Source organism: the organism of the source record quoted next, unplaced genomic scaffold, assembly GCF_019419815.1.
Source record: "Pyrus x bretschneideri cultivar Hongxiangsu unplaced genomic scaffold, Pyrus_bretschneideri_v1 Contig29, whole genome shotgun sequence".
Taxonomy (NCBI): Eukaryota; Viridiplantae; Streptophyta; class Magnoliopsida; order Rosales; family Rosaceae; genus Pyrus; species Pyrus x bretschneideri.
The window spans coordinates 780,034-807,094 of NW_025999601.1; the positions used below are offsets into that span (position 1 = coordinate 780,034).

The following is a 27,061-nucleotide window of genomic DNA, read 5'->3' on the forward strand; positions in this document are numbered from 1 at the left end:
GCCACATATATGCCACGTGGTTGCCAAATGTCTACCATGTGGCAAATAAAATAAATTTTTTTTTTTTTTAAACCTGAATTTTCTCAAAAAAAGAAAAGAAAAAAAAAAGGTAAATTACACTTTCATACCTCAGGTTTGGAATCTATTTCAATTCCTTACAACATCTCTAAAACATTTCACTTTCGTACCTTAAGTACTATTTTATTTCAAAATAATACCTCCATTACATTTTATATCTATTGATCTGTTAAATGCTGACGTGGCTGCCACATATATACCACGGGGCAAATAAAATATTTTTTTAATTTTTATTAAAAAATCTGAATTTTCTCAAAAAAAAGAAAAAAAAATTGAAACCAATGCCTTCCCCCCCCCCCCCCCCAACAAAACAAACGATCCTAACCCAGAAGCCCCAGTTCATCCCACCCGAGCCACCCCTTTCTCTCATCCCCTATCACCCCTCCCAAAAATCCCCCATCACCCACAAAAATTCCACCCGAGATTAAGTGGATCTACCACCAAACCAATCCAAAAATCATCTCAAACTCAAAGTATTTTCAAAATCCACCCATACTGAAAATCACGAGATGGGTCACGAGAGGGAGGGGAGGTGGGTCCCGGGTTGGGGTGGGGGCGCCGAACTGGGTTTGGGATTTTTTTTTTTCCTTCTTCTTCTTCCTCCTTCTTCTTCTTCTTCTTCTTGCTGCTACTGCTGCAGTTTTTTTTTTTTTTTTTTTCTTCTTCTTCTTCTTCCACCCTCTTCTTCTTGCTGCTGCAATAGGTTTTTTGGGTTTTAGGTTAGGGATAGGGATGTGGGTCGCGAAGAGGGTGGGGGGGGGGGGGGGGGGAAGGGATATTGGGTTTCATTTTTTTTTTTTTCATTTTTTTTTCTTTTTTTTTTTGAGAAAATTCAGGTTTTTTTAAAAAAAATTAAAAATTATTTTATTTGTCACGTGGCAGACATTTGGCAGCCACATCAACATTTAACAGATCAATGGATGGAAAATGTAACGGAGGTATTATTTTGAAATAAAATAGTACTTAAGGTATGAAAGTGAAATGCTTTGAAGACGTTGTAAGGAATTAAAATAGGCCCCAAACCTAAGGTATGAAACTGTAATTTACCCTTTTTTTTTCAATTTTTTTTTCTTTTTTGAGAAAATTCAGGTTTAAAAAAAATATATATATATATATATATATATTATTTGCCATGTGGCAGACATTTGGTATCCACATGGCATATATGTAGCAACCACGTCAGTATTTAACAGATCAATGGATGGAAAATGTAACAGATGTATTATTTTGAAATAAAATAGTACTTAAGGTATGAAAGTAAAATGTTTTGAAGATGTTGTAAGGAATTGAAATAGACCATAAACCTGAGGTATGAAAGTGTAATTTATCCTATAATTAAATATGAGTGTGCAGTAGAAAAAAATAGTATGTGTTTATCATTTCCCATTTCAGTTTATGCCTAAGTTACTGTGCGTGGTCAAACATATATATTCGGGTTTTGTGTTCATTAGTCTGTTTTTAAGCCTCTTGTTCCCTAAGAATAAATAATTAGATTCTTAATTAGGATTTCCACCACTATATATTTGACGCAGTGGGTTCACATTTCTTGTTGAACATCACACTACCCTCGCTACAAGTATTAAACAATAGACCCGTACACCAGCACCAGCAAGCTTGAGCTTCAATACAAGTTGACCAACTTCCAACATGGATGGCTCCCTCTCCCACAATGATCACGAAGCTCATACGTCATCAGATTCCGGTAGAAGACGCGGTGGTTGGAACACCTTCCCCTTCATCACTGGTCTCTCTCTCTCTCTCTCTCTCTCCCTTGCTCTCTCTTAGACTACACATGCGAGTGTGAACTAACGTGTAATCTTATATTATCGACTTGCCAACAAGAGAAGATTTCCCTAATAATATTTGTTGCTATACATGTTGAGTGTGCTGCGCAGGCGCTTTAGCAGGGTTGACACTTGCAGCTGGGGGATGGCTGTCAAATTTGATTGTGTATCTGATTCAAGAATTCAATGTTAAGAGCATTGATGCTGCTCAGATTTCAAACATCGTTGCCGGTTCAAGTAGTTTTTTCCCAGTCATCGGAGCAATCATAGCTGACTCTTTCTTAGGCCCGTTCTCGGTTATCTCCATTTCTTCCTGCATTTCCTTGCTGGTAATTATAAAAAAAGTTGGAAAACTTCATTTTAGTCCTTAAAAAATGAGTTTTAGACTATAACATTGTGTTAGATTAAAATCCAATTTTAGTTCCTAGTACATTTAATCATCTCATTTATTATTTATATTTTGATGTTTTATTTATCTTTTTCTTTATTTTTTAATGTATTAATTTCATTTAAATTTAATTTTCATTTCATTCATCATAATATATTTTAATGTCTAAATTTAGGCAAACTAAATTATTTTTTGTAATATATTCCAATAACAATTTTGTATGTTCTGCATTTAGGTATATTAATACATTTGAATGTTTCGTATACAAACTTATAGGTACATTAATTCAATACAATGTATTTTGGTATGTACATTTTGGTACACACATTTAGGTATTGACTTTTAGGTACATTAATTCAATATACTATATTTTGGTACGTGCATTTCGGTATATGCATTTGAGTACATTAATTCAATTTAATACATTTCAGTACATACATTTAGGTTCATTATAATATATTTCGGTACAAACATTTAGGTATAAACATTTTGGGACAAAGAAGTCAATTTTATATATTTCGGTACAATCATTTATGTACACTTGCATATTTACATATTTTTGTATCACAAATTTCTTTTAATATTTTCTCATTTAGGTTCATTTATAATTAAAGAACTAAATATGTGCATATTAATAAAAATTAAAATTTAATGTGGAGAGATTAAATAAAAATGCACATTAAAAAATAAAATTGAAAGTAAATTTTAATAAAAGTACACTTCAAGGGATTAAATTGAATACGTAATCTAGTACTAGAGTTTTTTTTTTTTAATTTTAATCTTCTACAAAGACTAGTGTTCAAAAATCCCTAAAAAAGTTCTACTTCTATTGCTGGTAACTTATGTAAGACGCATGTTTGATGATCTACTTGATACTTAGTTAACTTATGTAAGACGCATGTTTGATGATATACTTGATACGTGCATGCGCACTTGATTGCTTTTGCACCGTAGACTTCATATACAAGCCTCCTTTCAAAGAGGATTTTTTTTTTTAAGCTTGTGGACGAAAGTTTTAATATCCATGTTGTTAAAGCTAATAAGTGACTAATGGGTCTTAATTTTGTAAGATATATATATATATATAGGTACTAGGTACTCTTTTTTTTATAAATATAATAAGTTAGGAATCATAATTTCTAACTAGATTAATTATGTGGTCATAAAGAGGCGTCCCTAGCATTTCTCTTTTGAGACCAACAAAAATATACTAAAGAAATGCTAAGAAGACTCTTAAAGTGAGACTCTTCATAGACTTTTTGCATTTCTCTTTTGAGACCAAGAAAAAGATAAAGGAGAAATGCTAAGGAGACTCTTAAAATGAGACTCTTCATGGACTTTCTGTCATCTCACAACGTTAATTATCATACCAACATTATAGAACATTGTGCCAAAAACATGAGGTGACAGAAAGTCCACAGAGAGTCCCACTTGTGAGAGAGTTTCTTAACAAAGAAACCATTACTCCTTAGTTTCCTAGCTGACTATTTTATTGGTAACATAGTTATGGATCCATACCTAGTTAAATTAAACACCATGTATGTGATCTCATTGCTTGTTTGCCTTGTAGGGCATAGTTCTTTTAGCGTTAACCGCCACGTTTAATTCGTTGAAGCCTCAAACTTGTGTGAACGACGGATCAGAGCTATGCAAACCCACCTCAACAATACAGTATGCAATCTTGTACACATCCATAGCTCTAGCAACTATTGGCTTGGGAGGCACACGCTATACCATGGCAACGATGGGCGCAAATCAATTCAAAAACCCTAAAACCCAAGCAAGTTTCTTCAACTGGTACTTCTTCATTCTCTACGCTGCTTCTGTTGTAAGCATTACAGTGATTGTCTACGTTGAGGACAACGTGAGTTGGAAATTAGGGTTTGGCCTCTGTGTCATTGCCAACATACTTGGATTGGTCATTTTCTTATGCGGGACCCGTTTCTATCGTTTCGACAAGCCACAAGGGAGTCCGTTTGTGGATTTGGCTCGTGTTGTCGTTGCTTCAACTTGGAAGAGGAATCTTCAGCACTCTTCTGATGAAAGCAAGGATTATTACTATGGGCACGGTGGAGTGACAGACATGGTGGATGCAACACCTAGCAAAAGCTTCGGGTACGCACAAGCATTACTTTACACTTTATTGATGTTAGCTTGACATTAGCTCTATTCATTCACTAGAGTATAAACTTGGGTTCTTAAGAGATAAACCGTTACAACTCATATTTTCTTTGCCTCTCTGTACACAAATTGAGTTGCACGTGAGGTGCTAGGTTCGTGTGTGTGTGTGTGTCTTGTTATGACTAATTCTCTTATAGCCCTTTAAACTACTTTTTGGGGTCTAGTGATTTTGTATAATCTATTTATCTTTTATTTGTTGAGCATTTCCAAGAGTTTTTATAAACATGACTTTTATATACAAATTTGTTGACCTACGTAGCAATTTGAAGATTAAAGTTTACTAATTCAGAATTACACTCTCCAACAAACTCTACAAATCTTAGTATTTTGCCTAAGGGAAGCCACTTTTCTATGGCAAATTTTGAAAAGACAATCCAATCACTTTCCACCATTCAACATCACTTCCTTCTTTTAATTTTATTACATCTCAAACAACCCAATTTATGGGCTACACCAATATAAAGTACATATTCTATTTTAAGTGGCTCAAATCCAACCATTAAATTCCTTGGATTTCAAGCGCACAACTAGCTAGCAAGGTATGTTATACATTTATGTAATTTACAATTTTCGACGGTGTCGTACATTTCTTAGTGGAAGAAAATGTATTGCCCAATATTTTCTTCATATAGACACGGGATTTCTTGTCCAGCTACAAAAGCTATTGAAAATGTTTTTCTTTACCTATTCCTTTATCTAAACTACATATTAATTAATATTAATAGAATTTTCTTTATCAACCAAAAGATGGTAAAAATACTATTTAGTCTTCTATCACAACAAAAAAAAATTAAGAGCAGTAACGTAATTTCACAAAACAAAATTTTACTGTGTTTTGTTTAAGCCGATAATTTTAACATCTCTAATTGAAAAAATAAATAAAAAATATAAAACAAACCTCTCACCCCCTCTCCCCACTCTCATGTTCTCTCTCTTCCTCTCTCCTTCAATTAAAAAAAATAAAATAAAAAATAAAAAATTCATCCACTTTGTGTGTGAGCATATATACTAGTTCCCTATGAAGAAACCGCACAACACTAGACATGACAGAGCAGTTCAGGCAGCACGGTTCTTTTTTCATTTTTTTGAAAGTTGTGACTGACAGCAACACTAGAAAGGTCGCGCATTTTGATCTGATATACATAGTGGCAACATGGATAAGTAACTAAATTACTATTGAGAGAAAAAAATGCCCGAAAGCTTTACCTGAAATAATCCACAAAGTCTCTATTTATCTTTTCTGCCCTTTTTTTTTTATGTCAGTTGCAATTTATATTGTACTATAAAAGTCAAGGTCCGTTTGGTAACAATCTTTGGACTAGCAAAATAGATTGATGGCCTCTTTTCTATGTGCAGGTTCCTCAACCGTGCAGCACAGAAAACTGAAGGAGACATTAAATCAGACGGCTCAATTGCAAAACCATGGAGACTATGCACAGTGCAACAAGTAGAGGATTTCAAGACCCTTATGAGAATTTTGCCATTATGGTCATCAAGCATATTCTTAGGTACCCCAATAGCGGTCCACTCGAGCTTGACCATCTTGCAGGCTCTTACCATGGACCGTCACATAGGACCTCACTTTAAAATACCAGCTGGTTCTATTTTAGTCATTGTCCTAATCTCCACTGCCATCTCTCTCACCCTTATTGATAGGTTCTTATGTCCGGTGTGGCAGAAGATGACCGGTAGGTTTCCGACGTCTCTCCAGCGTATAGGATTAGGCCACGTGTTAAACGTACTCAGCATGGCTGTTTCGGCATTGGTGGAGTCAAAAAGGCTCACGGCAGTTAAATCCTACCACCTCCAAGACCAACCTGGGGCTATTGTCCCCATGTTAGCCTTGTGGCTTTTCCCACAGTTGGTTTTGGTAGGCATTGGAGAAGCATTTCATTTTCCAGGACAAGTATCATTGTACTATCAAGAATTTCCAGTGTCACTCCGAAGCACATCTACCGCGATGATCGCTTTGATCGTCGGGATATCGTTTTATTTGGGAACAGGTGTGATTGATTTAGTTCGAAAGGTGACAAGATGGTTGCCGGACAATATAAACAATGGGAAGCTGGATAATGTGTATTGGATGTTAGTTGTGGTGGGGGTGCTAAATTTTGGTTACTATTTAGTGTGTGCTAAGTTGTACAAGTATCAAAATGTAAAGGGAGCAAACGAAAATCCTGGCCCTGAAGGTGATAAGTGATGTTGTTATTGGGATAATAAAATTAAAAGCCATATCTGGGTTACTAATTAGTAATTTCCAAGTCCCCACCTTCCACAAGTAACCACCTTTGATATATATATATATATATATATATGTATGTATAGGTTAGAATGTGGAAAAGGAGCAATGATCTTATTTTCTCTGAACAATATGTAATAACTTGAACTACAATTCTCAGTCGTCTAACTATGTATAGTTCTGGTTATATAACAACAATAACTAATCCAACACACAAAAAACAAAAACTCAAGAAATGCACATATCCATGCAATATGCAGCAATCAGACTCCCATGCTACAAATACACCAGCTTCCCAACGAAAAAAGGTCGGGTTTCGCGGCCTCCAGCCGGATATTTTTGAGGATCTCATCATAATTTTTATAAACACATGTCTATATATGTCTAGGATTTTTATAGCAACATCTCGCCTTTTCAGAATTCTAAATTATTAAGCTCCTGTTTCCTTCTCCATTTTAAGGATTAACCCCATTGTCTTGCGCTTTACGACAGATGAAATCAGTGCAACATAATCATTTCAGCACTTAACCACCACATTAATCGATCTGCAGAATGTGGCCATACCCAGGGAGTGCTAATTTGCTGGAAAAGAAAAGCAACTTACGCCATACCTTGGGAGTGCTAATTGCCGGAAAACACAGAGATTCCGATTAGCTTTAAAACTCAACCATTGCACACCAAATTCACAACATAAACTAATTTGGGGGTGTAGAGTAAGACTATCGCATTCGCCGGACCCAAAAAAAGGTCGAAAAGGCCTGAAACCGGTCGGAGAAAACTCAAATTTCGTCGGAAAAACCCACCACGAGCTGGGTTTATGGAACTCCTCAGTCTAGGGGGAAGATTTGAGCATGAAAAACTCGAATTGTTGTTGGGACTCTCCTGAGTCGAATAGATGTGGTTGCAGGGCCGGCCGCCACCGGAAAACTTATGAAAGTCGCCGGGAATGTCGAACCCAAACTGGGTTCGAGGGTTCGGGTGCGGATTAAGATTGATGGAAGGTATGGTTGTGTTGGTTTGGAGAAGGAGATAAAATTGATGATTTTTGGGTTTCTCGTTCAAAGGGTTAGTCGCAACGCGGCAGCGAGCGGGAAGAGGGAACAGAGAAGAATAAAAAATAAAAATAAAAAAATTGTATATATATTTTCTCAGACAGTGGCTGAAACGTAATAAAGCAAACTTAGTTGGGACAAAATAGGAAGCACACTGTGCTTATGAACAGTGAATCTGTTAGTTTTGAGTTTTATTACATATTGAATTTGTTATTTTTGAAATGTTTGGAATTGTTGATAATGAATCCCACGTTAATCGGAGAATGAACTTTGCATGAGTTTATAAATAAGTTGGACTACTCTCTATATTAGCAATTATTTTTATAGTAGAACCTAAGATCATCTTCAACCAATCCGGCCAAAGGGCTATAGGGCTAAAAATAGCCCAAAATAACACAAAAACCGTTTCCAACTGAGGGTTAGGCAAATGGCTCATGGGCTTCACGGTGCAAAAAATACCAAATCAGGCCAACCAGCTGGTCCAAATGAGCCAGCCAGCCAAGGTCGGCCCAAAATTCAAATCCAATGGCTACTAGGCTCTCTTTAGCCCTATAGACCTCCAAGAAATTTTATTTTAATAAACAGTGCGAGGCCATATTTTATACTATCTCCAACCAAAGGGGTCAAAGGGTCATAGACCAAATATAGCCCTGTGACAAAAAATCATCTCTAACCAAGAAGGCCAAAAGGTCCTAGGCCAAACATAATTTATTATTTTAATTGAATTAATATAGTTAATTAAATTAAACTATCATATTAAAATAAGATTTTCGGACATGTTGGAAGATTATTGAAATAGGTGGTCATTTGAAAATTATTGAAAAAATTAATGGAAAGATTATTGAAAGAGAATAGAATATGAAGAATTGAAATAAAATGAGGTAAGATAATATGGATTGGTGAAAAGTATGTGAGAAATTGTGTAGGAAAAAAAATTAGAAATTAAAAAAAAATATATATATTTCCAAAAAATAAAAGTGGGTTGGGCTAAAAAAAATTCGTCCAAAAAAAAAAAAAAAAAAAAAAGCGTGCTGGGCTCATCGGGCTGGCTGGCTAGCTAGAGATGGCCAGGCCACTAGCCTGATTTGGTGGTTTTGGCTCGGTGGAGCCCACAAGTCCTTTCGCCTAACCCTCGGTTGGAGACTTTTTTAGTGTCATTTCAAGCTATTTTTTAGCCATATGGCCCTTTGGTCGGATCAGTTGGAGATGGCCTAACTTTCTTTATGGTATCAGAACATGTTGTCGCACGTGTGATGCCCAACGGCCACACGTGCTCCATGTCACCTGTTTTGTGTTATCCACGTATTAGGCTTGAAAATTCGTCATACAAGAAGAGGCATGTTGAGTATCAATCCCACATTAAGGAAAAAATGCATGGATCTTGCATGAGCTTATAAGTAATTGACTACTTTCTATATTATCAATATGTTTTATAGTGGAATCCCACGTTGAGATATGAGATTTTTAACCGTGTGGACATATTACTTGCAACTTGAGATAAAATTTCTATCCCCACAAATCCTAAACTTTTCTCAAAACAAAAGAAAAAAAGCTTCATTGTTCAAATTCCTGTCATCTTCTTTTCCTAACAAAGAACTCGTCTTAGCTCAAAATGTGAGAATGTTACACCTATTTGCTTGGATATATAGCAGCATTGGCCTTTGCAATCAAAACTGAACCGCACCTGAGGGGGGGCTTGCTAATCCACCACAAAAAACCTTCGTGTGTCCCTTATAACAGTCCTAATCCCTATTTTATGAGGATCACGGCAGGCTTCTATCCGGAAGAAAAACTTATGTGGTGCTTGGTTTGCCACTGGACGTCGTTGAGTGGCACTACAATCTACTCAAAACTTACCACGTGACAAGTCTTAAATATAATATTTTATCATTCTTTTATATTTAAAATTCTCATAATTATTTTTCTACTAATTAATATTATATATTTCTTGAGATATCTCCTCATCTCTTTTAGGTTGTGATTAGAATAATCACGTGAAAGTGTATAAGCCTATAACTAGTAAGAAAGTATATACATATTTAATCAAGAGTGCCACCGCAAGACAAAAACCATTAGTTAAGCTAGTGATAGATGTATGTTCCTCCACCATAAGTTTGTGCATCACTATGAAATTCTGCACTTTTTTCTTCCCAAAATTTTTTTGCTTTCTTTCCCCCCACTGTTTCTCTCCTCTTTCCAAATACAAACCTTTCTTTTCCCTCACTATTTCTCTCCTCTCTATAAATGCAAAAGTACACACTCCAGATTATTGAGTTAATTTTTTCATAACCGATTGTTATCTTTCACTTCGTTTTGATCATAGTAGCTTTCTATTTTCAAGAAAGTACATCTCTACCAAATATAATTAAGAACTAAAGATAATAATATTTGAAATAAAACTTTGATCAAAACATAAGCTATTAAAAAACTTGATATCCAAGGTGGATCTTATAGTTATTTTGACTAATTGTCAAGCAGCCAGACTATATAAATAAAAATAAATAAAAATCCCACATCGTTTCTTCAATTCATCCATCTTCAATCCATGAGCTCTATGTTTCCAGCATCTGCGCATTTTTCTAAGAATTCTTGAAGTTGAAGAGCTAAAGTTGTGTTATCCAAGATGTCTACTGCCATTAACCTAAATCAATAAACAAAATGTTAGAATGATAACACAAATTGTGACTTATAACCCCAAATATAAGTTTCAATACAAACTTGATTATAAAAGTCTTGAAATGATGGATACGAGTTGTCATATTTGATGTAGCATTGATAGTTTCTTGATTATGTTGTTCTGCAAGTGTACATATATTCATTACATAATAATATAGTAAATTCACAATAAAAAGTAAAAAGTACCATATTGGATGAGTATTACTAGAAACTATAGTATTAGGTGGTGACATTTGTGAGGTATATCTAACTTTTGCCACTTTCTTCGATTTTTCCAAAGCACTCTACAATCTCTTGTTGGTTACCCCTTTAGCTCTCACGGTTGGAGGATCCAATATATGTTGATCATCATCTTGAACACTGGAAGTAGAGAGGCTATTTTTCTTTTCAACCTTATCTGAGGCTTTCTTTGCTTTTATGTCTTTTTCAACCAACTTCATTGCCTCTGATAATATTTCACGTCACTTTAATGTAAATTTGACTATGCTTGCCATTCCTAGGGAATGCATGTCGCAAAGTATCGGTCCATTGTTGAAAGTCGTCCATAATTCCATTTCATCATCGATGAGGCACAATCCCGACATGAATTCTTGTATTTCAAATAGAATGTGACAATTCAGACAGAAAAAGGTTTGCACAACTACGTCGAATGGCACCAAATCCAGAAACTGTGACATCTAAATGATGTCAAGGTCGACACACTACTACAGTAATAGAAGATCCTAAGTATGCTCTGAACAAAAGGTGACGAAGCCACACTAACATGCATGAGAACTATGAAGAAGGGATGAACATAAATAAAACTCGTAAATTAACTATAATGAATATGCAATTGTAGAACGTATTCAGAGCATACAACTAATCTAGAACACTATAAAAGGAATATTATAAAAATGTACGAACAAAGGAATGGGTCCTACATCGAGAAGACTCGAAGATACCGATGCGGGAGTGCCTTGACGTCAAGATTGTATGCCTCAATTCTAAGTCCTGAGTGGGCATAAAACAAAACATGAGTAGACCAAGTTTATATACAAGTAAACTAAAATAGTTATTCTTTAATGTACTAATCCCCAGTTTATGTAAACTCATATAGCATAATAAGTAATAAGTTTTCCGAAAACCCTAACATGCCATAAAACCTTCATAAAACATATATCATATATAGTGTGCTTAATAGTGGTTTCACAATCGCCCGAAGGCACTACATCGCCCGACTAAAGCCATATATAAATATCTTCCACCCAAAGGCACTACATCAGCCGACCAAAGCCATATATAAACATTTTCTGCCCGTAGGCACTACATCGCCCGCCCGAAGGTGCATATAAATCTTCATTTGCCCGAAGGCATATATAAATCTTCACTCGCCCGAAGGCATATATAAATCTTCATTCGCCTAAAGGCACTACATCACCGGCCCAAAGGCACTACATCGCCCGCCCGAAGGCACATATATCATTCACCCAAAAGCACTACATCGCCCACCCAAAGGCACATATGTATGAATATCCACTAAGGAAGCACAGAAAATCATGAACATAATCTTTCAAAAATATATCTCATCGGAGCTCAATAGCTCAAACATCATATATCATAATATCTGAGTAATGTAAATTTGCTAAAGCATGATATTTCATAAAGCGTAAATCCAATTTACTTATAAACATTTCATAAAACGTAGTCATAAAATCTTTATTTTCATGTATGCATTTCTAGTAATAAAATCATGCATTTTGGGAAGGGTCCACTCACAGATACTTCGTCGTCGAAGGCCTGTGCAAACTAGAGAATATGGAAACACCATTAACAACGCACCTAAGCACATAAAGGGACCAATTAATAAAAATCTACTAAAACGGTTGAATTTAGGAAAATGAACGTCATAAATGGATTCAGGACGTCGAAAAACTTAGAGGGGAACCTTGGGTACCCCCATGTGCCGTTATGTGCTGAGTTGGGTCGTCGAAAAGTTGGCTGAAAAAGTCAACAGTGTCGTTGTGTTCCCCACCGTCCATGGCGGCAAAGCACAGTACCTCCGGCGAAGGCGCATGTGCTCTACACGCCATCCACACGCTGACCTGGAAACTAGGAATCGGTCGGGTTGGGTTGAATTCGGGTCGGTCTGGGTTTTGGGTTTTCTGGGTTGGGCCGATTTTTTGGCTTGGTTTAGTGGGCCAAAGTTCTAGGTTGGGCCGGGTAGTATGGTTCAAGGGTTTGGGCCGGGTAGCAAGGTTAGGTTTGGATTTGGTTTATGGGTTTCGGGTTGGGTCGACCCGATTTCAAACCGTGAGTCAGCCGAAAACTAGGCAGGAGTTCTAAAGCTTCATTCGAGCTCATTGCTTCACCATTTCCAACGTACAAGCTATGGGAATAAAGCTTAAGATGGGAGGAAGAAGTTCGTACCACTTTGGTGACGTGTCGTGGCCGGAGTTAGCCTAGAAGGAACGGGTTCTTGCTGAAAAAATGTCCCCGATCAATTTTCTGTCACAAAACATCCATAAAACATATTTGTATTCTTTAAAACAACCCAAGACGTTGAAAAGAAGAAGGATCGAGGGTATTCCGAGCCTTACCTAGTCGAAACAGTGGAACTTACCGATGTGGTAGGTGCGTTTAGCTCTGTTGGGTGGTCTCTATGCTTCACAAAGAATGAGGGAGAGAGAAGGCTCATGGACAGTGGTAGTTTATGGGGTTCGCCGGAGGAAATGGTGAAGGGTGATGGTGCGGTCTTTGCTTATAGAGAATGAGAGAGAAATAGATAGGAGAGTATGAGAGAGGGATCTGAGAGTTGTCAAGGAGAGGAGAAAGAAAGGAAGAAGAAGGAGTGGGCCAGGGAACCAAAAAGGAAGTGGGCCCCACTTGGCTCACCAAACAAGACCAAAGGCAGACATTTAAAATACAAAACTCAACCAAAGTGAAAATACCAACTTGCCCTCAATGTTTCGAAAAATTTAGGATGGGTCGTTACATATATGGACTAAAATTAAATAGACTTAGAGATATAAATGGTTGACCCCTCAAAACTGGGCTACATCCACTGTGTTGCTCATAATATATTAATTTTAAGACTTAATAGCACTCGGCTAATATATTCAATCTTTTCTTTCCTTTTTGTCCGACCCCATATTGGAGGTCCTCATCCCTGTGTGTGTGTGTGTGTTAGGCCTTTAGTTTTGGAAAAAAATTTCCTTGTTCCAGGAACTCCACCTCATGCATGACAGGTGGAATACCAAACCAATAGGCCTATGACATAACAAAAATTCTTTTTTTTTTTTTCTTGCTCTTTTTGTTGAAAATTAATTCATTCTTTATTATTTTTATTAAAATTTATTCTAAAACTTCATCCGCAACCCCTAATTCTTCTAACTTTTAATCATCATTGAAATTGGCTACTGGCCCCCTAACATTCACGATCTGATTTGAACTTAAACACTCCACCATTTTCTTCACCGTCAATCCCCAATTTCGTCGGCTGTGTAATCCCCCAACGTCGCCATCTTCAGAGCCTCCATCGCCTAATAAACGACGAGATTTTGTCGTCCATCAACTTCCCCACCCTCCTCACCAGCCTAAAACCGACAACACCGGATCGCCTCGCCCTTCACAGCCTTCATCTTGCTCGCCTGCTCTCTGTCTCATGTACCGGGTACTCTAAAAAATTTCTCCTAGTTTTGGAGCCTCTTAAACCGGCATTTAATGCGCCATTAACTTGTACTAACACACTAACACCTTTCCACCTATTCAGCCAGACTCACCATCAGTGAAGTGACGTTTTTGCAATCGAGGTGGCACACCTTTTTAGATTCATGCGAGGCAAGTGTCCCACTCTGACCTTGGTTACTCTACTCTATCTCGCCAAGCGTTGTCCCGACTATCTTTACGTCTCATCTTAGGCCTATATTGTTGACTGCAAATCGCCACATAATCCAAATGGCACTTGAATAGTTCTGGATGTATTAAGTGGGTAGTGAGTACCTTTTTTGAATGAAGGTGGTTGCATTAAGTGACAAAACTACTTTCTTTTGAAAAAAGTATTATAATGTATGAGACAGTTCTTTAATTCTTTCTACATTTTATAATGGCAAAGATGGTAAACGTGTATGTATATTCAATTTATGTTTGTGTAAATTAGAAGCATTCTCGCATTATTTATAAACAGTGTGTTCATGTTGAAGAATATCACAAAGCAAAGGTTTGAGCCTTGAGCTAGATTAATTGTTGAACCTTCACCCACCCACCCCCCCCCCCCAAAAAACAAAAAAAAACATGGTATTTAAGTATAAAATTTGACAATTCAAAGAAAATTTCAAAATGCTTGAGTTTGTAATTTCCTTAGATAAGTATGAGTTTTTATATGTAATCGTTTAGCCTAATCTTGTTGTCTCTTGAGCTTTTGATATGTAATCGTTTAGCGTAATCTTGTTTATCATTCATATGCATGCATGTAGACTAGAGCTAGAGGAGTGAATTGTACTAGTTGGCTGCATGCTTCTAAAATTGGCTTGATACCTATATGCAGGTGATATACTTTCTTGATTGATTATCGGTTATAAATTTGTTCAAAAGTTTTCAAAATTGAACTCCACAAACATCTAAGCATTTTTTAACACCTTGAGATTCAATTTCACTATTAGATTGAAACATCGGACACTTATTTCTTATCAATCACTTTTCATATTAATCTACGTGCATAGTTTTACATAGAGTTCCACTTGCGTGCAGAACGTATATGTGCAAGCATCCTTACATGCAAAATGGGCTGCGCATGTGAGGAAGGGACATTAATTGCCCCACACACACATATGTATAGGATCAGGATCAAGGGACGTATTTTTGACATACTTTCTTTGGGCCAAAGCCTTAATGTTTCGCACTAAAATTTGAAAGATGGACTTGTACAATTTTGAGCAGGGGCTGTGATAGGCTTGTCACTTACAGTCGGAGGATGGCTCTCAAATTTTATAGTGTTTCTGATTCAAGAATTCAATATAAACAGCATTGATGCTGCTAAGATTGCAAACGTGGTTAACGGTTCTTCCAGTTTTATCCCAATCATTGCTGCAATCATAGCCGACTCTTTCTTCGGCTCATTCTCCGTTATCTCAGTTTCCTCCTGCATTTCTTTGCTGGTAATAAAATATAACCATTATGTTAATATATTTATCTCATTACATGCCTATTTGCTATACTCATTATTTATATGCAGGGACACAAAATATAATAGACAAATGTATCGTATAACTGATCACTTATTGACTACCTCTTTAATAGAGGTGGAGAAATTTTTTATTGTGACGGGAATATGGGTGGTATACCACGTGTTTTTATACAAGGGGTGGAAATTTTTATTTTTTAAGTTATTAACTTTTTAACACACATATCTCACCATTTATATAGTGACACGTGGTATACCACCCTGTGTACCAGTCACACTGAAAAATCTCTCATAGAGGTGGACTACATATACACCTTATACGTTAAAGCTTCAGAGGGGAGGTCATAAATGTAGTCAGTTCTCGTTAAAGCGAATTTGAACCACATTATTGCTAGCCTATTGTGAGGAGTCCACTTCCTCTCCCTTAGCGTAGATAATATGTTCAAAAAAAAAAATTACTTGGGTAAATAGTTTATGATAATATTGTATTCAATTTGTCAATCTAATCCGAGATAGATCATGTTGATTGTTAAGCTGATCTACCTATGAGGTGATTGTGACTTCAACATGTAATGTTAAATATGTCAAATATCACAAATATGAACGTTTAAGTAGCTAGTTAAACTCCATTTATGATTTAATAATACCGATCACTTGACTTGTAGGGCATAATTCTCTTGACCTTAACCGCGACACTTAATTCGTTGAAGCCTCAACCTTGTGCTATCGTCTCCGAATTATGCCAGCCCACCTCGACATTGCAGTATGCAATCCCGTATGCGGGTATAGCTCTATCATCTATTGTTAGACAAATAAGGAATATACTAGCCATCCTACAGCCGTCCTACCTTGTCCTACCTACACACTAGCCGTCCTACAGCCATCAAGCCGTCCTACAGCCGTCCTACCTTGTCCTACCTACACACTAGCCGTCCTACAACCGTCAAGTCGTCCTACAGCCGTCCTACCTTGTCCTACCTACACACTAGGACGGCTACATTGTCCTATCTACACACTTGTATCATGTATATATATCCTTGTAATCTTGTAGAGAAAGATAATGAGAAAAAAAGCATTCTCTTCCATTTTTTCCACATTCACGTATCAATATATTTTTAGCCTACATACCTTTTTCTACATGGTATACAGAGCAGGTTTATAACCCTAGCCCTAATTTTTTTTTTCTCGGCAGCTTTCTCTGCCGTTCCCATGGCTGTTCGTGGCCCGTCCCGTCCCTCCTCTGCTCGTCCTCCCCTCCACTGCACCTACTGCAATTTTGATTATCATACCCGAGACACCTGCCATAAACTTCATGGCTATCCCGTTGGCCATCCCCTCCATGGCCAACCGTGGCGACCATCGCGTCGTGCCACTGCTTCCAGTTCTTCCCGCAGCCATGCACCTTCCAGTCCTCCCCGGCAGCCACGGTTTTCTGCTTCCCGGCCCCATAATTTCACCCAGGCCCATCACGTGCAAGGCACCCAGGCCCCCGCCTCCTCTTCTACTCCAGCGACCCACCAATTGCACGGGGCCCAGCCCACTTTGCATGACTTGCAGCTTGCCATGCCTGACCTCTCTGCCGAGCAGTACTCCCGTGTTCTAGCTGCTCTACGTGACACCACCACCCCTCATCAGGCCAATGCCGTGCTCACTACTGATTTTGCCCAAGGTTTGTTACCTGTCACCTCTCGTCATGGTCAATGGATTCTTGACAGTGGTGCTACGGATCATATTACTTCTTCCGCCTCATGTTTGGTTAATCATTCTCCTTCACATTTGCCGCCTGTTTCTTTGCCTAGTGGTGCTTCCGCTCCCATTACTTTTACCGGCACTCTTCCTTTAAATTCATCAGTTACTTTGAATGATGTTTTATGTGTCCCTAATTTTCGAGTGGACCTTTTATCGGTTGGTAAACTTACAGATGGATTATCGTGTTCCATAACCTTCTTTCCTTCTTGGTGTGTTTTGCAGGACTTGGTTTCGAAGGCGATGATTGGTGTGGGTAAGCGACGTGGCGATCTGTATTACCTTGTGGCCCTTACCTCTTCTCTCCCCACCCGTCAACCTCTCTGCAACTTCATTACCATCCCCTCCTCCCTCTGGCATAGGCGTCTTGGTCACCCCTCCTCCACTCGTTTGCAAGCTTTAGCATCTAGCTCTCTTAATTGTCCTTTTGATTCTAGTCATATTTGTGATGTTTGTCCGTTGGCAAAACAAACTCGTCAACCTTTTCTTTTGAGTTCAATTTCATCAACTTTCCCTTTTGCTTTAATTCATTGTGATATTTGGGGCCCGAATCGTCAATCTTCTCTTTCTGGTGCTCATTATTTCTTAACCATTGTGGATGATTTTTCTCGCTTTACGTGGGTCTTCCTCATGAAACATAAATCCGACACTCAACAATTAATTAAGGATTTTTTTGCTTATGTCACTACCCAATTCCGCACTACCATCCAATGCATTCGTACTGACAATGGTGGTGAATTTTTATCTCTTCGTAGTTTTTTCTCTAATCATGGGGTGCTTTTACAAACTTCTTGTGTTTATACCCCCCAACAAAATGGCGTTGTTGAAAGAAAACATCGTCATCTTCTTGAAACCGCTCGCGCCCTTCGTTTTCAATCCCATCTTCCTATCAAGTTTTGGGGGGAATGTGTTCTTACCGTTACTTATCTCATCAATCGTCTCCCTACCCGTCTTCTCCATCATAAATCCCCATTTGAGGTTCTCTTTTCGAAAACCCCATCTTATGACCACTTCCGCGTCTTTGGTTGTCTGGCATATGCCACCTCTATCACTCCCACCACCAAATTTTCCCCTCGGGCTCATTGTTGCATTTTTCTCGGTTATCCTCATGGACAAAAGGCCTATACTCTTTACGATCTCGACAATCACCGCATTTTCACTAGTCGAGACGTCATCTTTCACGAAACTACTTTCCCTTATGCCGTTTCTCACCCTCCTATCCCATCCTCTTCGCCTACCCTACCCATCCCACCCCCTCTGGACTTTACATATAACCCACCCCTTCCTGCCCCGACCCCTCACCCTCCTCCACCTTCCTCCCCTTCCACGCCTCCCACAGATTCCCTTGCTGCCCCATTACCCGTTCCTCTCCATGCCCCTTTACCCACGGACATCCCTACCCCCCCCACTACCTACCACTCCTCCCCTTCCCCGCACCTCTTCCCCTGCCCATAAACCTTTATCCTATTTAAAAGACTACGTTTGCTCGCAGGTGATTCTGCCATCCCACCCATCTTCGACTTCGCAACCCGGTTCTACACAAGGTACGCGATATCCACTTTGTAATTTTCTCTCTTATCACCGTTACTCTCCTAGGCATTTTTCTTACATTAACTCTGTCAGTCGGACTGTGGAGCTTTCCTCCTTTGCCGAGGTTGCCACTGACCCCAATTGGCAACGTGCTATGACTGAGGAGCTTCAAGCTTTACATGCTAATGGTACTTGGACTTTAACTTCCTTGCCCCCTGGCAAAATTCCCATTGGTTGTAAGTGGGTGTACAAACTCAAGCACAATTCCGACGGCTCTATTGACCGCTACAAAGCTCGTTTGGTTGCTAAAGGCTTCACTCAGGCTGAAGGTATTGATTATCATGACACTTTTTCTCCTACTGCTAAGATGATTACGGTGCGTTGTCTTCTTGCTCTTGCTGCTAGTCAGTCTTGGTCTTTTCATCAGCTTGATGTTAATAATGCTTTCTTACATGGTGACTTACATGAAGAAATCTATATGTCTCCTCCTCCTGGTCTTCGGCGACAGGGGGAGAATCTTGTGTGTCGCCTTCACAAGTCACTTTATGGTCTTAAGCAGGCTTATCGCCAATGGTTTGCCAAATTCACTAGTGCCATCATTTCTGCCGGTTTTCAACAATCCAAAGCTGACTATTCATTGTTCACTAAAAAGTCTGGTATTTCTTTCACAGCTTTGCTCATTTATGTGGATGATATTGTGATTACAGGCAATGATACTAGTGCCATTAATTCTTTGAAGTCTTTTCTCCGTGATCATTTTCGGATAAAAGACCTTGGTGATTTAAAATATTTTTTGGGTATTGAGGTTTCTCGTTCCAAACAAGGGATTTATATTTCTCAACGCAAGTATGCATTAGAGATTCTCAAGGACTATGGTTTTTTGGGAGCACGACCCATTGCTTTTCCTATGGATGACACAAAATTATCTGATAAAGGAGAACTTCTCAAGGATCCTGAAAAGTATCGACGATTAGTAGGTCGGTTAATATATCTCACTATCACTCGGCCGGATATCACCTATTCTGTGCATGTTCTAAGCCGTTTTATGCACGAGCCAAGGATATCTCATATGGATGCTGCGCTTCGTATTGTTCGTTATTTGAAGGCTACTCCAGGTCAAGGTTTATTATTTCGTTCTGACAACCAGACCAAGTTAACTGCGTTTTGTGATTCTGATTGGGCAGGTTGCCCTATCACTCGCCGTTCGACTACTGGGTATTATGTATTCTTGGGCGGTTCTTTGATTTCTTGGCGGACGAAACGACAGAAAACCGTTTCGCTCTCTTCAGCAAAGGCAGAATATAGGGCCATGGCAGGTGCTTGTTGCGAGATAGTTTGGCTTCGTTTTTTGTTGAAGGATTTGAACATTCCTTTGGATGGTCCTTCCATTTTATTTTGTGATAATCAAGCAGCGTTACATATAGCTGCCAATCCTGTTTTTCATGAACGAACTCGTCACATTGAGATGGATTGTCACTTTATACGAGATAAGATTGTAGATGGCACAATAGAGACCAAGCATGTGGGTACGGCACAACAGTTGGCAGACTTGTTTACCAAACCTCTTGGGAAAGAAAAGTTTTCGGGTATGTTACGCAAGTTGGGAGTTCTTGACATCCACTCTCCAACTTGAGGGGGAGTGTTAGACAAATAAGGAATATACTAGCCGTCCTACAGCCGTCAAGCCGTCCTACAGCCGTCCTACCTTGTCCTACCTACACACTAGCCGTCCTACAGCCGTCAAGCCGTCCTACAGCCGTCCTACCTTGTCCTACCTACACACTAGCCGTCCTACAACCGTCAAGTCGTCCTACAGCCGTCCTACCTTGTCCTACCTACACACTAGGACGGCTACCTTGTCCTATCTACACACTTGTATCATGTATATATATCCTTGTAATCTTGTAGAGAAAGATAATGAGAAAAAAAGCATTCTCTTCCATTTTTTCCACATTCACGTATCAATATATTTTTAGCCTACATACCTTTTTCTACATCTATCGGGTTGGGAGGCACCCGCTTTACCATGGCAATACTGGGTGCTAATCAATTTGACAGACGTAAGGACCAAGCAACTTTCTTTAATTGGTGCTTCGTTTCTATATACTCTGCTTCAATAGTAGGCCTAACAGTCATTATCTATCTTGAGGACAATGTGGGTTATAGACGGGGATTTGGCCTAGCTGTCATCACCAACCTAGTTGCCATAGCCATTTTCTTGTCTGGAACCCGTTTCTATAAATATGATAAGCCACAAGGGAGTCCATTTGTGGGTTTAGCTCGTGTTATTGTTGCTGCGACGTGGAAAAGGAATCTCCAGATCTCTTCTGAAAGCAAAGATTATTACTATGGGAATTATGGAGTAACGGGGGTGGAGGCTGCAGCATCTAGCAGGAGTTTGAGGTACAAACATTATAGGGTTACCTATATACATTTCCATATTTTATGAAATCTCATCTGCTCAGCTTATTTAGACAATACCTAACAGTTCATCGTATTGAGTTCTTGGTTGTGTGGTAATTAAATCTCTTGAGTTATTGCTTCCTCCTTCAAAACCTAAATTGTTAACTGAGATTCTGAGGAGATAAAGATATTTTTCCCTTAAGCAATATTTTTTAATAAAATAACATGAATTGAACTGCATAAAATGAGAAAACTTACATAGAGTATCATGTCACGTGAGATAATGAATGCCGTATTATGTCAGATTCAAGTGTGCAATGTATATAATTTTTTGAATTATATATAAAAGCTGCATGATTTGTTCTAATTAGACAAAACTTGCCACTCATTCTGCTACGTCGGCAAGACACCTATTAAATTTTTCTCGTTTAATTAAAATAAAGAGAAAAGTAGAGGATCATCTTCCAAGTTGGACAGTATTTGTAGACATACGATGCCTTATTTTTTCTATGTAGGTTTCTTAACCGTGCAGCACAGAAAACTGAAGGAGACATCAGATCAGATGGTTCAATTGTAAAACCATGGAGACTGAGCACAATGCAACAGGTGGAAGATTTCAAGACGATTATAAGAATTTTTCCAATGTGGTCAATAGGCATATTCTTAGCTACCCCGTTAGCAATTCAATCCAGCTTATCAATCCTGCAGGCTCTAACCATGGACCCTCACCTTGGACCTCATTTTCGGATACCACCTGGCTCGGTTGTAGTCATTATTCTAATCTCCAATGTCATCTCTCTCTCCCTTATCGACAGGTTCTTATATCCCGCATGGCAGAAGTTGATTGGCCGGTCTCCAACGCCCCTACAACGTATTGGATTAGGCCACATGTTAAACATTCTCAGTATGGCTGTTGCGGCAATGGTGGAGTCGAAAAGGCTTAAAGTATTCCAAGACCACCATCTCCATGACCAGCCCGGTGCTGTTGTACCAATGCTAGCTTTGTGGCTTTTCCCACAGTTAACTTTGATAGGCATTGGAGAGGCATTTCATTTTCCAGGGCAAGTTGAATTTTTCTATCAAGAATTTCCATTGTCGCTGCGAAGCACATCGACGGCTTTGACCTCATTGATTATTGGGATTTCATTTTACCTAAGCACAGGTGTGATTAATTTGGTCCAAAGGATTACTGGATGGTTACTAAACAATATAAGCGACGGCAAGCTGGACAATGTTTATTGGATGCTCGCTGTGGTGGGGGTGATAAACTTTGGCTATTATTTGGTGTGTGCTAAGTTTTACAAGTATCAAAATGTAAAGGGTGCAGATGGCAGTCCTGACCCTGATAGTGCGTGATAAGTTATTAGTGTTTGTTGGTGGTTAAAAGAAATTTTATCTGGGTTATAAGTTGACCATCTTCAAATAAAATGTCAAATCCTAAGTGGAATGTCATGTAATCAAATTTGAAGGTAGAAGTAAGCTTCAACTAGTATGTCAATCCTATGTGGATTGACATATGAGTTTTCATATGTCAAATAATTTCTAATTATTTTGTTATGTGGTTCCCATTAATGCACCAATTATAGATCTTGAAAATTTATTTTAATTGATTTCTTTTTAAAATGAGTCCTACAAATATCATTTATAACAAAAAGAAAATATTGGTTGGAAAAAGAGAAAATCTAACATTGCCACATCAGCCATCAAATTAACATTTAACGTTTATCTTTTGACGTCTCCATTGGAGATGCTCTAATATGTCCCAACTTTTACAAATATTCAGAATGTAATAAATATTTTAACCAGAGAATGTCTTATATGCAATTAAACTAGAATTTTATTAAAAACAACTGTGATCAATAGATTTTCTTTTTACTCCTAGTCAAGAATTTAATAGGGCAGCACATCTAATGGTATCTTTTGTTTCACATATTTAATAAAAGCTTCTATCATTTGACTAAAAAAATGTCTTACATACAATTAAACTAGGATTTTTTTTTTTTTTTGTTAAATAATGGACGAAAATTTAGAGATCAATATTCACGAATTTCTAGTCAGGGACCAAATCTTAACTCATCCAGAATACATTAAAATGAAGGTTTTTTTTTTTAGCCAAAATTGTCTCTGAAATTTGCATAACTCCCCACTTTGGATCCTGAGATTTGAAATCAATAGAAGCAGTCTCTAAGTTTGTCCACCATAAATCATTTTGGTCCTTCCATGAAAAATTTCCATTAAATAAGGCTCAAATAACAAAAATACCCTCAATTTTTGTCAAATCGTTTGGCCCATTGTTTATTAAATTGAGGATATTTTTGTCATTTTCGTTCTTATTTAATATAATTTTTCATGGAATGACCAAAATGATTGATAATGGACAAACTCAGGGACCACTTCTATTGATTTCAAATTTTAAGGACCAAAATGATGAGTTATACAAATCTCATGAATCATTTTAGCTAAAAAGTCTAACAAGAATAACGATGAGGACACCTCGTTTAGACCCAATCATAAACTACCTTATATGGGTAGATGACGTGGCATGCCCATTCATTAAAGAATAAACAAGGTATATTTTAATTTTAAATTTCCTACCTAAACAAAAATCCTAAGCAACCAAAGCTCCCCTACACGCCCCAATGTTAGAAAGGAAAATTCAGGTCCTACAATTCTCTAACAAGTAATTTTGATGCCAAGAAGATATAGATCATCTTCGCTTGCCATAGGGGGGTGTCTACAAAACACCTTTTTATCTTCAAGTTGGTAACTGTTTGAGACGATTGCAGTAGAATTTATAGAGTAATTGTGTCATTTGAAATCTGGGCCACCAAGTCCCACACCACCCTTGATTTTCTTCATGATGCATAAGTCACTCCATCATAGGCACGGCGTGGTCAAGTAAGTTCCACTTCCCCATATATAGAGTGCAAGTCGTTTGTTTAGTTGAGGAGTAAATTCCCCCTCCCCCCAAACAAAAACAAATATATATATATATATATATATTGGTTAGAATCATTAGCAGAAATAATCAAATAGTTTTTTTTTATTTTAATAATGAACAAAAATAAAAATTCATAAACGTAGAGAAACAGAGGGAACGAAAAACCCCAAAATTAACTTGAAGACTCCTCCATCAAACGTGTAAAATTTGTTTTGTATTAATTAATTCTCTTACCGTTTAATGTAAATATAAGGTTATATTTAAAAAAGATGACATGACATAACATATAATTATAATGATATTATACACTAGTTGCCAAAAAGAAAAACAAAAATAAGACATATACAACGAACCTGCCTTTGTTTGCCTAAACCAAAAACTTCATCTAGTATAGTAGTATATACAACAGACTAAAACAAAAAAGTTATTTTTTCTCTCAAAAAGTTGTTCTTTGTGCTGGACAAAAATCTTGAGTGCAGCCACTTTATCTTGTCAATGGCCGTTCTCGGTTGTACTTTGTTAGGGTTGGCTGCTAGAACCCTTCCAGTCTTGTGACTAGTTCTGTCCTTGGCTTAGATCGCCTCGCTTTAACATCTTTTCCATTAACGGAGAATTTTACTTTGCCCTCGTGGTCCGGTTTATCAAGAATTCTGGTAGCATCTGACGCAGACTTAGCAACAACTTGAGCAAACAGTGATTGTTCACTTGGATGAACAGGCTTCTTCATAAAGATTGACTCTATACAATCTCCAAATTTCCTGCATATACATGACGAGTTAAAAAAAGTTAATCTAGATATTGTTGAAGCTGATAATAATAAACCACTATTAAAGCTATATATACCTAGTCATATAAAATTGATCGTATGTTGTGCCATCTTTAAATTTGATACTCGACAAGATAAGGTCAATTAAGATGATACAAATTGTTTATTTTCCAAATTAGACCAACAATCCGCTAGTAATCACACTAATATTGTCTCAATTAACTACCTGCACAGCCTGATAAGTATTGGGTTTTATCACAAAGCACCTCAGTGCAATAAGACGTGTAACCATTCAATATAAGTTGCAATAATTAAGAGAGAGAGAGAGAGAGAGACTAGAGAGAACTACCAGTTTAAATAGCTTTTGAGTTCTTCCTTTGAAACAGGATGGCCCTTTGAGAATGTCAAGAATAAAGTTCTATCATTGTTGTCAACACTAGGTTGATACTGATCTGGCACATCATCGTCTGCTTCTTGGGGTGGCAATAAAGGTTGAGCCTCAACAATATTATGACCCTGCTGATTAAGTGAATAATTATGCTGAAACCATTGTTGTAATATTGGACCATTCAACAAATTGGTTTGCAGGAAACCACTGGGTATATGACCCAAATATGGATATGGTGGGACTATAATTATATCCCATAAAGCTCTATCGAAGACATTGTCCATAACTTTCTTCATCTCTTCCCGGGCCTTTTCCTTGTTCTCAAACACAAACTCGAGTGGAATATTTTTTGTAAGAAGAAGAAGAGACAGTGTTCGGAACTTGCTATCAATTTCCTCTGACCCCGGAGGAGCGCAACTTGAATACAGATACTGTAAGCAGATAATCGACTCACACGCTAAAGCATACAAGTCCTGGTCATGTAAATCTAACGTGCCCGCCATAAACTTGTAGTGAGTTTCTGTGTCCAGAAAATACCAAAATGCTAGGACAAGCTTAGATTGGTTAGGATCAAAACGTAAACCCAGCAGTCGAACGTAGATTGTGCGATCGATGGAATGGAATAGCTTTAGCTCTTCAAAGGCTCTGTAAGATGATATGTCCATGATGATGCAAGTGCCAGTGCTCTTGGAGCGTTTGCTTTTGAAAGGGCTGCAGGTTAGGGTTTCAGTGATAAGCAAGGTTTTCTCCTTGATATTTCAGTGATAAGCAAGGTTTTCCCTCTCCACACACCTTGTTATATAACAATTCTAATAGTTGCCGAAAAGGGAAACTCTAATCTGTTACCCAATAAAAATCTCCCACGTAAAAGGGTTTATACTTTTACTACTGTATTAGCCTTTCAATACCCTTATTATCCAAATATCGACAGGTAATTCACATTCCTTTTTATTTTGGTTTTTGTATTCCCCAGTCTTTTGGATACTGTTACAATCCCCAAATTGTTAACCCAATTTTGGTTCCCAAACAATATCAAGATTTTAATCATAATCCTTCTGTGCCTGCCTTCCCTTTCTCCCTTTCATCTTATTTTATTTTTGTTGTAGATTTTTTCATGAAACACTGTACGTAATCGACAGAATAGTCGTTAATTATGTCAGATTTGGGTTCCAGTACATGGCTGGATGTTGGAAAATTAAAAAGGAAAAAGTTTAATTTACTTAACTATTTTGTTTTATGTTATTTTATTAAGATTTATGTTTCCTTGTTCTTAAGGAATTTGGTTGACTAACTCAATTAGCTTGTGTTTTCTTTTTATTTAGGTTCCATTGTCCTTATGGAATTTGGTTTACTTATTTGATAGGTTTACTTATTCAATTAAGTTTGTATTTTCGCATGTGGTCTAATATCTTAGTGAATAGGGTGTTGGTTTCCACCCATGCGTTCCGAATTCAAAACTCTCTCATCCACTAAATTATTGTAATAGTTCTGAACTCCCTCTCAATCTCTTGACCAAAAAAAAAAACTCCCCCAACATAATAATACATTCAAAAAAAAAAAAAATTAAGATTGTATTTTGTTCTTTCTAAATACCTTGTTATAAAGAAGAATGAAGATGCATTCGAGTTGTGTGGAATTAACGACAATGGGAGTCCTGGTGTCCTGGTGCTGATTAGGTTATGCGGTTACGATCGTACTCCTTGTCCCAATATGATTTAAGAGTTTCTTCAT

General features: G+C 37.7%; 3 protein-coding genes across 3 annotated transcripts; 2 read left to right on the forward strand and 1 right to left on the reverse strand.

Moving 5' to 3' along the window:
• The first annotated feature begins 1,618 nt into the window (after window positions 1–1,618).
• Window positions 1,619–6,699, forward strand: LOC103943783 (protein NRT1/ PTR FAMILY 2.6-like). The gene is made up of 4 exons (XM_009354136.3): window positions 1,619–1,822; window positions 1,974–2,191; window positions 3,821–4,365; window positions 5,788–6,699. Exons 1-4 carry the CDS (start codon window positions 1,726–1,728, stop codon window positions 6,629–6,631), a joined length of 1,704 nt encoding a protein of 567 aa, XP_009352411.2. The 5' UTR covers window positions 1,619–1,725; the 3' UTR covers window positions 6,632–6,699.
• A 5,715-nt stretch (window positions 6,700–12,414) lies between these two features.
• Window positions 12,415–22,591, forward strand: LOC103943826 (protein NRT1/ PTR FAMILY 2.3-like). The gene is made up of 5 exons (XM_048588709.1): window positions 12,415–12,517; window positions 15,313–15,530; window positions 16,222–16,339; window positions 20,809–21,235; window positions 21,751–22,591. Exons 1-5 carry the CDS (start codon window positions 12,415–12,417, stop codon window positions 22,589–22,591), a joined length of 1,707 nt encoding a protein of 568 aa, XP_048444666.1.
• A 2,117-nt stretch (window positions 22,592–24,708) lies between these two features.
• LOC103943824 lies at window positions 24,709–25,995 on the reverse strand. The gene is made up of 3 exons (XM_048588710.1): window positions 25,292–25,995; window positions 25,169–25,177; window positions 24,709–24,934 (listed from the first exon to the last, which is right to left on the reverse strand). Exons 1-3 carry the CDS (start codon window positions 25,993–25,995, stop codon window positions 24,709–24,711), a joined length of 939 nt encoding a protein of 312 aa, XP_048444667.1.
• Between the last annotated feature and the right edge of the window lie 1,066 nt (window positions 25,996–27,061).